This window comes from Trachymyrmex septentrionalis, unplaced genomic scaffold, assembly GCF_001594115.1.
Source record: "Trachymyrmex septentrionalis isolate Tsep2-gDNA-1 unplaced genomic scaffold, Tsep1.0 scaffold95, whole genome shotgun sequence".
Lineage (NCBI taxonomy): Eukaryota > Metazoa > Arthropoda > Insecta > Hymenoptera > Formicidae > Trachymyrmex > Trachymyrmex septentrionalis.
Window position 1 is genome coordinate 608,751 of NW_017306139.1, and position 14,711 is coordinate 623,461.

Sequence of the window (14,711 nt, forward strand, 5' to 3'; positions counted from 1 at the left end):
TATGTTATATATATATATATATATATATTAAATATATATATTATTAAAATATATATTATACAAGAGATATTCTTACTCTAATAAGTGCATAAGATGTTGAATAAAATGGCCTTGACCAAGCAAAAGATATCCTTTAATCCCCTGCAAATGATCCATAAGATGATATTGTTTTGTCAATATTTCAACAACTCTTGTTGAAGTTTCTTTATATGCTGCATCCATCATAGTTTGCAAACGACCATCAGGATCCATATCGAAAAAGACTTCAACTAGAAGAAAAACAATATGAAAATATTAAATATCCTTCCAAGAGTTAGACAAAGCTGTAAGTAATCCATTTGACATTAACCAAAATTTTTATAAATTGCATACTTTCCGACATAAATGTTATCAAGAAAGACACTATTAAGATCTTATAGCAATAGTTGTCAATAGTTGGCATGATTATTATTACTAACCATTATATTCCTCATCAGTATTCCTGAACATATCTGCATGTCTATCTTGCCATGGTGAAAAGTCTTTACAAACTTCACGTAAGAAATTAATACTCTTTCCTGTTCCCAGAATCTTCTTCGCTTGTGCTTTACTAAGGAAAGATGGTACCATTGAATTTCTCACTTGATATTTTTCATGCCACATTCTATCTCCACTAACATCATTGCACGCTTGAATAAAAAACTCCTTATACGGGTCATCTAACTCTCCATCAGCGATCCATCTCATTAACATGTTGTACAAAGGATTGCAAACACTTTCCAAAACTCTTTTGACTAAATTTTTCACAATAGCATCTCCATGGTAGCTGAATTCATAAACAGTCGATGCTAATGCACCACCTTTTTGACCTTGGCAAGCTCTTACTATACTTGCTAACCACTTCAGAGTTTCCAAAGGATCACATGCCCAAAGATGTAAGTGAGATAATGTAACTCCATATGTAACCATTTGATGTTGAGACCTGTTATAATTATTACGCTTATATCCCTTTATTATAAATAACATTAATATTACACTACAAATATTTTCCAAGTGTATTCCAAGCAAAAAAAATATCGTTATTGGATTTATAAAACAATATAACTTTATGATCCTCATGTCTTTGAGATACTATATATCATCACCGTATGTATCTAATTCTTACCTATTAACTTCTTCTTGCATTATAGCTATAAATCTATAATATTCTGACAATTCCTTATGTAACACAGCAACAAAGCTATCAGTGACTCTGCCTGCACCAGTTACAGACATTCTCTCCAATCCTTTTCGCACTACACTATGTAAATATCCCAGTTCACTCAGTCTTAAAACAGCTTGTTTTTGTGATCTATTAATTTTTGCTACAGGGTCTATCTGAAATCCGTAGCTGGAGTCTAACTTTAAAATTTTTCCTTCGACACTTTGAAAAGAATATATCAAGTCTTGAACTAATACATCTTCTGAAATGGACTCTTCATTGAATATCTTATTTGGATGTACTAATAATCCTTTTGAACTTGTCTCTGTAGTATTTAATGATACAACTTGTGCTGGAGAACATGACGTTTGTGACAATTGTCCTAAATATAAAAAATAATTAGATAATTCTCTAATAAATATTGATTGTGTTAATCTTACCACTAGTTGATGCGATTGGGCTTAATTCCGATTTCATATCTGGAAATGAAAAGATCCTGTCCTTTATTTGTTCCACCGATTGGCCCATGTTCAGTAGAAATATTAGAATGCTTATACGATTCTTCAGTGGCTAATGAAAGAACAAGATTGATGCAAGAATTTATACATTTGTAGGTGCAAACAAATATAAATAAAATAAACAAGATCGAAACAAAATGCTTAGAAAGATGTAAAATTGTTTTGTACCCCATCTTTTAAATCATTATGCAGTTTATCAAACTGCACTGCGTCTCGTGGTGATAATTTACTCTTTATATATGTTGCTACGGTTACTTCATCCTCTCTCAGTGTTTCTATACCTTGAGTAGATGACAGTAAGCCAAGGGAAAAACGCATAAATCTTCTGATTGATTCTATAAGATATAAAAAATGTTTTAGCTTATGTATACATATATATATATAATATGTTACAGATTTTTATTTTACAATAAATATTGCATATTTATAAATTTATATACCATATAACTTATGTTTATCAAATATAAATGTATATACTAAAATGTTTTAAAAAATCTGAAAAATTTGACAATTATATTATATTATATTTATTAAGGCACATATATGCTAGAATCTAAATCTATTTGAAAAGATTATCATCATTTACATCTTAATGTACAACTTAATGTACAGAGATTTAAAAAGTAAATATGAAGCATGCCACTTTGCTGAAGCTAATTAATTCTTAAGATCTTAATATCCAATATTTTTTGTTAAATTACATGCAAATGACTTTCGAATAAGCTTGACTTATTAGAACATATAAATAACATACAAATTAATCAAATTTCATCAAGAAGACCTGCCAGGATTCCTGCTCCAAGTTTTTTAATTTACCTTACTATATTCTCAAAATAATATGATATTTTTGAAAAATGTCTCTTTGTATTAAGCAATATTTTACTGAAATATGAGACATTAATAACTCTTAATTACATTGTTTAAAATGAATTGTGTAGCAATTAATTGGAGTAATTAAATAACATACAGTTGATATTTTTTATCAGTTAATATTCCGGCAATGATAGAACTTTATTCAAAACTAACCTGGTTTTTGTTCACCACATAGAGAAATAATCATATTCTGAACCAGATCAGCGATAGTTTCAGCTTCCGTGGGATTCATGTTTATATTGAGTGATGTTTTCTATAATCTTGCTTGATGTTGTATTATATACAGATACAATATTTATTCCTCGCGACACCGTTTAAGTGTTTAACATTGTCTTTGGACCAATTGTTCCGCAATTTAATTGAGCGGCAAAATACATATAAGTGTATGTTGTGTATACACTATACATACAACACATGAGTCATATGTCTCGATCAGTCTCGATTAGTTAGTAGCAAAATTAATAATGAACATAGAAACAGTGCCACCATGCTTCTTACCCAAAAACTAAAATATCGATCACGAATTACGTCACATAATTCAAACAACCGATAGCCAAAATGTCTGTCATTCGCGTGCGTGTGCGTGCGTGCGTATGTGTGTGTGTTGCAATATTAATTTTATAAAATTAAAAATTAAAAGATAAAATGGTTATTATGAATAAAGTTGTTATTGTTGTATGTGGGAAAGTGGCAATAGTTCAATAATTGTAAAACATTTCAAATACAGTAGGTGAGAAAAGCTTTTTACGATCGAGTCTTAGGCTGGCATTCATAGTTCGTTCCTATTTTAAGATCGTCTTAAGTACCGACGAGATACTATTAAAGATAATCAATCGATTCTTATGAAAGTTAGCGTGACCTAAAATTTAAATAATTAAGAATAAAAAATTAATAATACGGTATTAATTTCATAATTTATTAATTTCGTAGATACGTATATACATATGTTTAAAATTTAATAATACGCGATTTTTATTTTTAAAACTGTAATTTTAATGTTATCATCCGAGTTTGATTATCAACAGAGATGACAAATGGCAGAGAAAAACTTGTAATTTTTCGGTAATATATAAGATATTATAGCATTATATATAAAAGTATGCGTACTTATATTTATACATCATTTATATGATAAAAAAAATCATGAATTTAATGAATTGCCAAAATCGCAAATTTGTATTAATTGTCGATAATGTCATCGTTCTTCAATTATCCCTAGAGTCTCGGGGCTCTCGGGTAATCATGAAAATTTGTCCAGTGATCTTCTGATCTTTAATAGTATCTCGTCGGTGATTTGGTTAATATATAATATTATTAAACTTATAATTTTTTATTATATAAATGTTTCATAATAAATAAAAGTAATATAATAGTATAAATAAAAATAAATATCGGGCAAAGTAAGAGTCAACACATTTTTTTAAAATTCATTATATACATTTTTGTGAATTTTAAAGAAATGTGTTGACTCTTACTTTGCCCGATATTTATTTTTATTTATTTTGTTTAGAAAGAGTCCTTTGTTTTGTTATTTAATTTAATGTAATAGTATCTTATACATTATGATATTTTATTATATAAGATATTATATATATGATATTTTATTATATAGTATTGCATAAATAAGTATATTTGTAATATTGCAATATAGCTATTTATTTGGTAGAGATGCGCTAGTGTGCACAATTTAACAATTAATTGCAAAGTAACAAAAAGCAGCAAAGCATCAATTTTTTATTAAAAATATTGTATATACTGCGCGGATTTTGTGTAATATAAAGTTATTATACACTAATAATCGCTTATTGTGATACATTTGAAATATTTATGAGATATGATAGATGAGTTCTGTGCGTGCATAAAGAACCTAAGAAATAAAACAATAAAGCCTATTTATCGGAGAGGATTAAAAATGTAATGAATAAATTATTTTACTTATTTCGTAATGTATGCGTTAATATTTCGTCACTTAAATGGTTAGTGCGTGTCCTTGGGATTTGTTTTGCCATGAAGGAGTGAGTAGACGACGCGTTACCCAGTAGCACACGTTGATTATATATATGTTCTTAAAACGTTTGTAGAACATTAGATACGTTTAGGAAACGTATATAAAACGTGTATGAACCAATAGATGCTACTTGGGTAAGTTTATGCATAGCCACCGCGCAGTCATTCAATTGCCGAGGTTCGTACAAGCAAGTAATTCGGGTAGCCATGTCACTCGCAATAAGCGATTATTAGTTTGTTATTACTTTCTATTATACGAAATCTGCGCGACGTACACGATATTTATAATAAAGGTTTGATACCTCTCTAATTCGTTTTTGCTAAATTAAACCTTAAATTAACGATATATGATTGGAAAAGTTTGAAACGTATTTCTACTAGTAATTATAGAGACTTTGGAATATACTTATCAAGTATAGCTCGTTAGTGATAAAGAGAAGCTCGAGAGAATTAAGTTTTTTATAGAGTCTGGATTTTTATTACCCTATCTTTAGTCACACACTCTGATGTTAGAACGGTAAAGTTGACATCTGACCCATGTCGTAATATCTCGTTATTGATATTTTGTTGATAATATTAATATATATGTTGATAATATTATTATGCGTGTGTAATGTACAAATATCTTCCTACAGAAATAATTTCTTAATAAAAGTATCAACTATATATTTGTATGATAATTTCGATGTTGTCAAGAGGTACTCTTGTGACACCTTCACCACTTGTCATGATACCCATGCCTGAGAGCGCAACATGTCAGCTCTATGAAACTTTAATCGAGAATAATTTGAAAATTATTATTTTTCGACATTTTTGTATTAGGATTTTTTTCTTGCAATGTTCCAAAGAATTCATTTTTAATAGGAAATGCGGTGGTTTTGATACACCCTGTATGTACCCGTCATTTATTTCAATTTCATATCTAGTTAATAATGTACATACGCCATAATTGGGAAAAATGCACGTGGTCATTGAAAAAAATATCAAAATGTTATATGCAATAAACGATTTACTCATAATTACTGTATACATACAGTTGTACTATCAAAGGATACAGATAACACATTTACAATTGTTGCAAAAGATTAAATGCAGAGAAAGTCGCTTTCAGAAGCTATAAAATAAAATTAGTGAGTTTAATACAAATTAAATGCTCTTAATTAATTAATCGTCGATAGAGTATTTATAGTTAGTTAATTTTATGTACTGACATTGCTATAAGATTCCAAAGACAGTGTTACTAAAAAGCTGCTAGTGAATTTGATGGGTTTTGTGCTGCGCTTCATAATCATTAGTAGATCTAGTTGTTCGCTTCTTGTCATTAATATCCAATCCATATGATATATCTCTTCGCCTAATTCAACACTCTATGCAAACAAATAATGATAATCAGAATAATTTAATTGTTATTAAAAACTGCGATTGTGTCAATTCTGGTCTTGCAAAATATATATTTTTGTCTAAATATATATTTTTATGGACTACCTTAAGCCACGACTACCTTAAGTGTAACTTCATTACCAGCCCAGCAATAAACATAAATCTGCACAAACAAGCAAAATACGTAGGCTGTGAAGTTAAGCACGTTTAGAAGTGTTATATTAGAAGACAAATAATATGCAGCTGAACACAGTACCAAAATACTGATGCAAAATTGAATAAAGATGACTGGACTGAATACATCGTTGATCATTTCAGCAAGTCTATAAATATTTATTATATTATTTTTGACGTATTCAAACGTGCTTATATAACGCTTATATAATGTGCTTATATAAGCGCGCATTTAATATACAATTTATGTTTTATACATACTATAGAATTTTAGAAATAAAAGCACGAGATATATGTAAATATATTTATGTGCTATATATTTAATACAAATTACACAACACACACACACACACACACACACACACAGAGTACAGGATGTCCCAGGTCTACCATATCATCTGTTAATAGTAGATTACTAAAATTATTTTGAAATGAAAATTCTAATACCAAAATGTCGAACTAATAATAGTTTTTTAATTATAAGCATTTAAAGTTAGCGAATCATATCGCTTAAAGTTCGCGCGTTGAAGTATGGTTGGCAATTTGTCTCACAATACAACGTAAATGCCAACCACAACTAAACGCGCGAACTTTAGGCGATATGATTCGCTATAACTTTAAATGCTTATAATTCAAAAACTATAGCCTCGATATTTTTATATTAGAATATTCGTATTTGTTATATTAGAATATTTTCAAAATAACTTCAAGAATCTATCGTTAGCAGGTAAATCTGCGACACCCTATATATCGCGTTACAATAGCTAAAAAGTTATTACAACACGTTACATGGAATTATTATATGATATACATACATTCCATTGATACATTAGAATTATTTCAAAATTACGCGAAAATAAAACTATAATTTTTTCTGGCTTGTACAGTTTTAAAAATGAGATATATTTTTGCAAAAAAATATATTTAGATAATAATGCGAAATAATGTGAAGATCATCTTCACAAAATTATAAATTTTTAGCATCTACGTTTATAACTTGTCGTAAAAAATTTAACGATCTATTATTCGAAATTATTAGTAAAAAATGCAAAATGAGTTTCTTCATATATTATTTTAACCGATATATATATATAGAAGATATTTAAATTATCATTTTTTTATACAATAAAGCGCAACTCGATTTTTTATTTAAGAAAAATACATGCACAAAGCAAATATTTGTTTGACGAACCTGATTATACAAAGATGAAAGGAAACGTATTTTGATAATCTGCTTGTATTGTTCACTGAACTTTTCCGCATTCCTTCTTTCTCACCTTTTATCATTCTCTGAAGGCGATGACTTAGAATTTCAAATCTTGCACATGTTTGCAAGCAAAATCCTAAAACCGTAGTTTCTGTCGCGATGTTTACAATAATGCCAATAGTCACAGCTGCGATCTCTTGAAGAGACGTAAAACAGAATAAAAGGGACGAAGTACATTCCCAAGGTACCCACACGAACCCATAGGGTATTGCGCCCTCTAACATATAAAGTATTCCTCCAATTATAGTGCCTATCAGCGAGATCGTACATAAAATTATATAAGGCATGGAATGTGATCTGCATGGACATTTCAAAAATACATGATAAATATGTGTATACATGTATATATAATCTGCAAATAATAAAAACAGGCAAAAGCTATCTTAAAATTATATAAATTAATAAATATTTAATTTTTCAGTAAGTACGGTGAAAAATATTGACAATCGCTATCCGATCGCTATTGTACAATACTTTGGAAAGTCATTGATGCCATAATGACGAAAAACACGTGCGAAACATATAAATTTGTGATTTTAGAACGCAATAAACTAATTTTTCTTTAAAATTATTTTCTTGAAAACTTTAAAACCAAATTAATCTAATTTAATTTTTTTATATAAGTCAATTTATTTATCCTCGTTTTAATTTTCTTAAATAGTTATACGAGTATATAGGTATTATTGATTTGCTTATCGATTTATTTATTATGACTGATATTATCGAAAGTCGCGTCAGTACTTAAATATACCAACCTGATTAAATGGTCGAATTTTATGTGGATATTAATCTCCTCCTCGTTACAAGCTTTACAAGGTTCCTCTTGTAGTATTTTTATCAAATTGATAATCCGATCGCGCCGGATTACAATAACAATCGCTTTGCAGAATAGAGTAATTGTCCCTAGGAAAATAGAACAACACGAGGCCAAGTGTTCCAGATTGTCGACAACAAAGATGACGTATAGGAAGTGAGTCAGAAAGAAATACGTAAATAGATACAGCGTGAAGAAAGTGTACACACTATATAGCGACTTGGAGCATTTCGAAGACCATTCAATTGGTCGCCACAAACCAGTTATGGTATATAAGAAGAAATTGAAAGAGAGTATCTGCATTTCTGTGCTATAATCAAAAGTGACAGATTTTTTTATTTATTAAAAGAATAATTCCATTATAAATGAATATCGCACCGATTATTACTACAGTACGTAGCGAAAATTATAAGCACGCGAACACAAATGCCTTAACATCCGAGATTGCACGTATATTGAAGAAAGTATTGAGATATATGAGAAGGAATGAAAAGATATGAAAAGAACCCAAAAAGAGCATAAATCTTGTGGGAAATGGGTTTTAAATGGCTTCAAATTTTAATATTTTGTAGCTCACGTCAAGCTGAAAAGTCCTTACGAGCACAAACTTTCAAATGTCTTAGTCTTTGCTCTAAGAGCGGTATCCATAATCGATTTCTATATTTAAGATCGTCTTAAGTACAGTCTTAAGATGTCACGAACCAAGAGGGCCGTAATAGCATCTTAAGACATTACTTAAGATGATCTTAAAATAAGAACGGACTATGAATACCGGCCTATGATCTTCGAAGTCTTTATATTTTGTATGAGCAAGTATAAAAAAATCAAAATAAATCCTTTTTATTACACTTATGCACGTCGTATCAATGGCATGTTTACAAAATATGAAAATTTAAAATAATTTGATCGGCACCCATTTTCCATAAGATTTATGCGGGGTTCTTTAAGGCATATTAAGGTATTTATGTCCCTGTGTGTATATAATATTATAATATATCTTTTACGGAAAGAGATTGCCTCTCTTTTGAAAATAATCGGTTCTATTTATTATATATGTTATAAAAGATTATATATTTTGTTTACTTCTTGCGTATATCTTTATGGAGCATGCTTATTAATTTGTATGGACACCTTATGAATAACCAGAATAATGTTTATAACAAGAATCAAGTATACAATAACTGTGACTTATATACGTATCAGTAAAAATAACTATTATACTGATATATAGCAATGTGTGCGCACGGCAAAGGTTTGTAAGGCACTACGAATAAACGTTCGTGGCTGCTTTGTTTGTCCCTACACAAATTAAAATTAATGATTTCACGTTGCGACATCTTGTCGACAACCTTACTGCGATGTCAGAACTGTAATTATACTGATGTCATTTAATTAGTACAACTGAAAAATATATATGTTATCCCTCTCGATAAATTCTAACATATTGCCATGTTCCCACGAAGTGAAATATACTTTTGTACAGGCATCTATTGTAAAATTCTTAATAGTGACACACATTAACAAGTATACGTATATATTCAAGTGAATTAACATCTTTTACTTTTTTTTCTCTCAATACTATAATACATTCGTATTTCTGTAAGCCTTTTTAACGCTTACTTGTATTTTCATATTGCGAAGCAAAGCAATTATACTTAATTACTAATTAATACTTAATTTCTAATTTCCTAAAAATATTTTATTTCGCTGCGACACGAAATACTCTAAATTTCGAATATACATATAATTTATGTGTTATGCATATATATAGTAGTGTATCAAATTATTATGTATAGCTAATACATGTGTATAATTATCCTAATATTAAGACATAACATTTCAAACATACACATCTAAAATCACATATACATCATACATACGCATGCAATAATTAATGTCTTAAATTATAAAGGATAGGAACGAAAGGTTCCAAGAATTATGATAACTTCATAGGAGAGAAAATTACTAGTTGATTTTCGAAGGTATGTCGTGCATCGTTACATGTCTCTGTAATCATTAATAAATCTACATTATGGCATTTGTAATAACGTTCAATGTTCTACACCCTCTCTTGTCGTATAATTATATGCTTGCATAATACTATTTGTCTCTTGCACATATTCGGTTAAAGACAAGTAGATAATTATCTATGTCGATATCACCTTTTCCCTGCTTGTTGAAAACTATTTTGTTTCATAATAGATAAGTACATGTACATACATTTGTAATAGTATACAAGATCTCGATTTCTCCCATATTCTGCCACGTTCATTCAAGCAACTTCATCATTAGTGAACCTTAAACGTGTGGATTTTTTGATAATGATTCTATTACGTAGTATAGATTTTCTTTGATAACAAATAATAGCAGAAAGGGGAATTTGATCACTTAGAATTGATGCGAAATTGCTTATAATGTCGATTTGCAGACAAAAGTGGGTGAGTCTGATATATATACATATCTATATATAATATTTTAATATGTCAAATCTTTATATACCATATTAGATCAATTATTTTGGTATAGAAAATATCTTTAGTTTTTAAAATTCTAACGTCATTATTTTAAAATTATCAACTTTCTTAAATCTTATTATAAACTGCAGATTTATTATTAAAAAAAAACTGTAATTTTATTTGTGCCATCATTTTTCATGTAAGATGTTTTAGGATTGCAACCTTTAATTCTTTTAGCGAAAGTTAATCTGCAAGAATTACAAAAATGCATCGATCTATTATACGTATAGTATTTTTTAATGAATATAATTTCTGAAATTTATTGCTGGGAAATGAAAAACAATACTATGAAGTAGAAAAAATAAATTACGTAATATTCAATTTTATTTTAATTGTAAAATAATGCAATGTAAAAATGACTTGAAAAATTAGAGATATTTTGATTAATTTGAAAGAATTTTTTTTATATAATACTATCGACGATTTTTTGTATGTATTTATATATTATAATATTTTTTAAGTTATAAAAATAGAAATGAAAAATTTTATATGAATATATAAAAATGATACAGAAATGAAAATAACGGAAATGCATATAGTTTATAAAAAATCTATTAATATGTATAATAAAACAGTTATAGGTCTGTATTATTTTAATTAAAAAATATATATATATGTATAGTATAATTAATCTTATACAGGTTTTATATCCACATAGATGCCTATAGCGCGCACTTTAAAGCATATTTAACATAAGATTACTTACTGTCGGTATAATATAAATGCCATGAATGTTGTCTCTATCTATAATAAACGCCGTAAATAAACTTATAATAGTAAAGGAAATTTTGCTATATGACGAAACAAGTATTATACATGTATGATTTTTTTCAAATGTATGTATAAAAAATATATGCTATAATATAATAATATTAACCTCAATAAGTCAGGTAGGGATTTATCAATTGTATTGAAAGTACATCGATAAGGTCGATTACATTAAACCGATTGAGTCTGCGAAAGATTATCGATTATTATACGTCAACATTTCCAAATGTTTCTTGCTAATCGCAGTTTTTAGAATTGTGTCAATTCGTAAATGTGCGCATTTAAATTTGATTTTGAACTACATACTGAATTATGTGTAAACGGGACATGTATGATTATATCAATAACTGAAAATCTCTACTGCGAATAAAATGTCTCATACGAAGGTAATTCCACATAACCTTATTCAGTGGGACCAGAGTGACAATTCCTTGGCCCCATTAACAGAATGTCAAAAGGATTGTTTGACAAATTTAGAAATCATTGTGTCTTCGTTTTTTCCATTGTCGAATCTACAATCCAGTACAAATGATGGCGATGACAAGTTACAAGAACAGAAGTCTCAGGAGAATATCCCTCCGATAGAAAAGTATCAGGAATTACTTGATTATTTCTTATGTCTGGAAAGAAAATATGTATCCATGTACGACATGAAATACAGTTTATATCTTGATGAACTAAAATCAAGGAAATCTGAATGCCAAGATGTTTGTTCTCAGATAGAAGAAACATTGGACGATTTCTCTGCACTTTATAAACAGTATACTGAAGTTTCCAGTAAAACCACTTCTTTATACGAAGCTAGTGAACAACTTATTTTTGATCAAAAGCAGTTAAATGCAACAATCGATGGCATTACGGATTATGTTAAGTATTTCAAGGAAATTGATGTGATTACAGAAAAATTGGATGCATCTACTTTGTCAGTGAACAGTGAAATGTTTTTCACTGTCTTAGATAAAATTGACACAAATATAGATTTTATGCAAAACAACTCGTCGTACAATGAAAGTGGAATTTATCTAGTGAGATACAAGCATTGTCAATCAAAAGCTATTGCATTAATACAGAATTATATTTCCAACTTGTTCTCTAAAACCACTGAAAGTATTTTAAATTTGAAAGACAATGAAAACTCATCAGAGAATGCAGACACAGCTTTAGCTCTATTCTATGGCAGATTTCAGACAATCTTGTCTAAAACAAGACCCGTTATCAGGCAGATTGAAAACAAATCGTACAAAAGACAAGAATATGATACCTTGTTGCTTGAGTGTCACCAGTATTATTGGAGTCAGCGAGGCTTAGTGCTAGGTACAAGCATACAGAAATCTCTGAATTTTATTAGGGAAAAGTATAATGGTGACCATTGCAGTTTAGTGCGACATTCTTGTGCATTACTCTTGCATGCGTCGATAGATGAGCATAAACTGTTCTATGAATTCTTTTCAAAACAATCAAATGGATTAACTGCATACCTAGAGAGCTTGTGCACTTCTTTATATGACGCATTGAGACCTTTCATAATACACATCAATCATCTTGAGACGTTAGCAGAAATTTGCTGCATTCTACGAATAGAGATGCTAGATGAACATGTACAGAACAACTTTGAACCACTGGAAGGCTTCGGAAACATATGCTTGCAATTATTGCATGATGTTCAAGAAAGATTAGTATTTCGTGCACATTTATATCTACAATCCGATGTGCTGGATTACAATCCTTCATCGGGTGACCTGGCGTATCCAGAAAAACTGAAAATGATGGAAGATATAGCAGAATCGATTAGGGAAGCGACTCGTCAGACTCGTATAAAGAAGATTTCGGTATCATCCACTGATAGTTCTGCTTTAGAACCAGTTTCTCGAAATCATATAGTTATCGATTCCATTTATCAGAAAACACACATGGGAAGTTCTCCAGCGGATCTGCATGCTATGTGGTATCCCACAGTTCGCAGAACTCTGGTGTGTCTGTCGAGACTCTATCGTTGCGTAGATAGATCTGTGTTCCAGTCATTGAGCCAGGAGGCAATTTCCCTTTGTGTTCAGAGCATTGAGAATGCCAGACAGGAAATTGAGAAGAGAGCGAGTACATTGGATGCAGAATTATTTCAAATTAAGCACTTGCTCATTCTTAGAGAACAAATTGCTCCGTTCCAAGTGGATTTTACTATCAAGGAATATAGTTTGGATTTTTCCAAAGTGAAGACCGCTGCATTTGGACTACTCGAAAAGAGTTCTAGGTTCTTTACCTTGTCAAACAATGCATTATTACAATTTCTTTTGGAAGGTGCACCACAAATGAAAGAACAGCTTATCGATTCGAGGAAGCATGTGGACGCGAAGTTGAGACTTACATGCCAGCGATTAATACAACACGCAACTTATTTATTAATTTATCCTATTATCAAGTTATTGGAGAAAGAAAAATTACTTGATGCAAACTCGAATCAGGAAAATGCACTAGGGAGCCCGCAAGAAATAGCAACTATAGTGGCCGATGTATTGAGGATAATCAAGTTTAAATGTCCTGAGATTCAGCAATCGATGCAATTATATTTAGCTAACAAAGAAACTGAATTCATTCTGTTCAAGCCAGTGAAAAATAATATTTGTGCTGCATTCACGCAACTGCATCAAACATTAAATAAATATTATAATGCGGAGAACCTTCTGTTGATCGCGTGTCCTTTGCCAGAACAGATTTCTGTTATGTTGAGTTCAACAACGTTAATTCAAGGAAAATCAAATCGAGAATCGCAGTCAGTTCTGAAACAATCGTAATCGTTTATTAAACAAGAAGATTAAATAACGTAGTTTTTATTGTTTATTGTATTTTCAGAAATTAATCGTTGAATAGAAAATTGATATAATTTTTTATTTAAAAATGTGCAACAAATAACTTTTCTTATATTAGATTTTGTTATTATTTTATGTATATATAATTGTTGTATGAGAGAACATTTTTTTTAGATACAGTAAAGTTGAAGTAACATTGACTTAGAATTATAAATTTTAGGATTAAAGTGAAAATGAGAAAGAGAGAAAATTTTTATTTTAATTTATTATATTAAAAAATGTAATTTATTATAAATACATGTAATTATTGTGGCATAATATACAATTTTGTAATCTTAGGAATAAAATATAAAATAAAATGTGTGTACAATTGAGCTTAATTTCTGTTATATAAATTAATTTTAAATAAG

The 14,711-nt window shown here is 29.5% G+C and overlaps 3 protein-coding genes across 3 annotated transcripts in view; 1 reads left to right on the forward strand and 2 right to left on the reverse strand.

The window, feature by feature from the left end:
- LOC108756105 (gamma-tubulin complex component 3 homolog) overlaps positions 1–3,006 on the reverse strand; it is a 4,673-nt gene extending 1,667 nt beyond the window's left edge. The window contains exons 1-6 of the mRNA XM_018499683.1: positions 2,725–3,006; positions 1,867–2,033; positions 1,621–1,750; positions 1,145–1,562; positions 459–961; positions 77–269 (exon numbers count right to left, since the gene is read on the reverse strand). Coding sequence (XP_018355185.1) covers positions 77–269; positions 459–961; positions 1,145–1,562; positions 1,621–1,750; positions 1,867–2,033; positions 2,725–2,803 — 1,490 coding nt within the window. The 5' untranslated portion in view covers positions 2,804–3,006. The remainder of the gene's footprint in view (positions 1–76; positions 270–458; positions 962–1,144; positions 1,563–1,620; positions 1,751–1,866; positions 2,034–2,724) is intronic.
- A 2,638-nt stretch (positions 3,007–5,644) lies between these two features.
- Positions 5,645–14,711, reverse strand: part of LOC108756097 — a 29,286-nt gene continuing 20,219 nt past the window's right edge. Inside the window, 5 exon segments of the mRNA XM_018499675.1 lie at positions 5,645–5,692; positions 5,790–5,945; positions 6,080–6,281; positions 7,325–7,696; positions 8,155–8,362. Of these exon segments, the coding sequence (XP_018355177.1) occupies positions 5,645–5,692; positions 5,790–5,945; positions 6,080–6,281; positions 7,325–7,696; positions 8,155–8,362 (986 nt within the window).
- On the forward strand, positions 11,716–14,300 carry LOC108756127 (conserved oligomeric Golgi complex subunit 3). Its single transcript, XM_018499720.1, has one exon. The coding sequence runs from the start codon at positions 11,869–11,871 to the stop codon at positions 14,284–14,286; it is 2,418 nt and encodes an 805-aa protein (XP_018355222.1). The 5' UTR covers positions 11,716–11,868; the 3' UTR covers positions 14,287–14,300.

Excerpts from the sequence above, each read along its gene's own strand:
- LOC108756127 (XM_018499720.1), top strand. The coding sequence starts at position 11,869 with ATGTCTCATACGAAGGTAATTCCACATAACCTTATTCAGTGGGACCAG.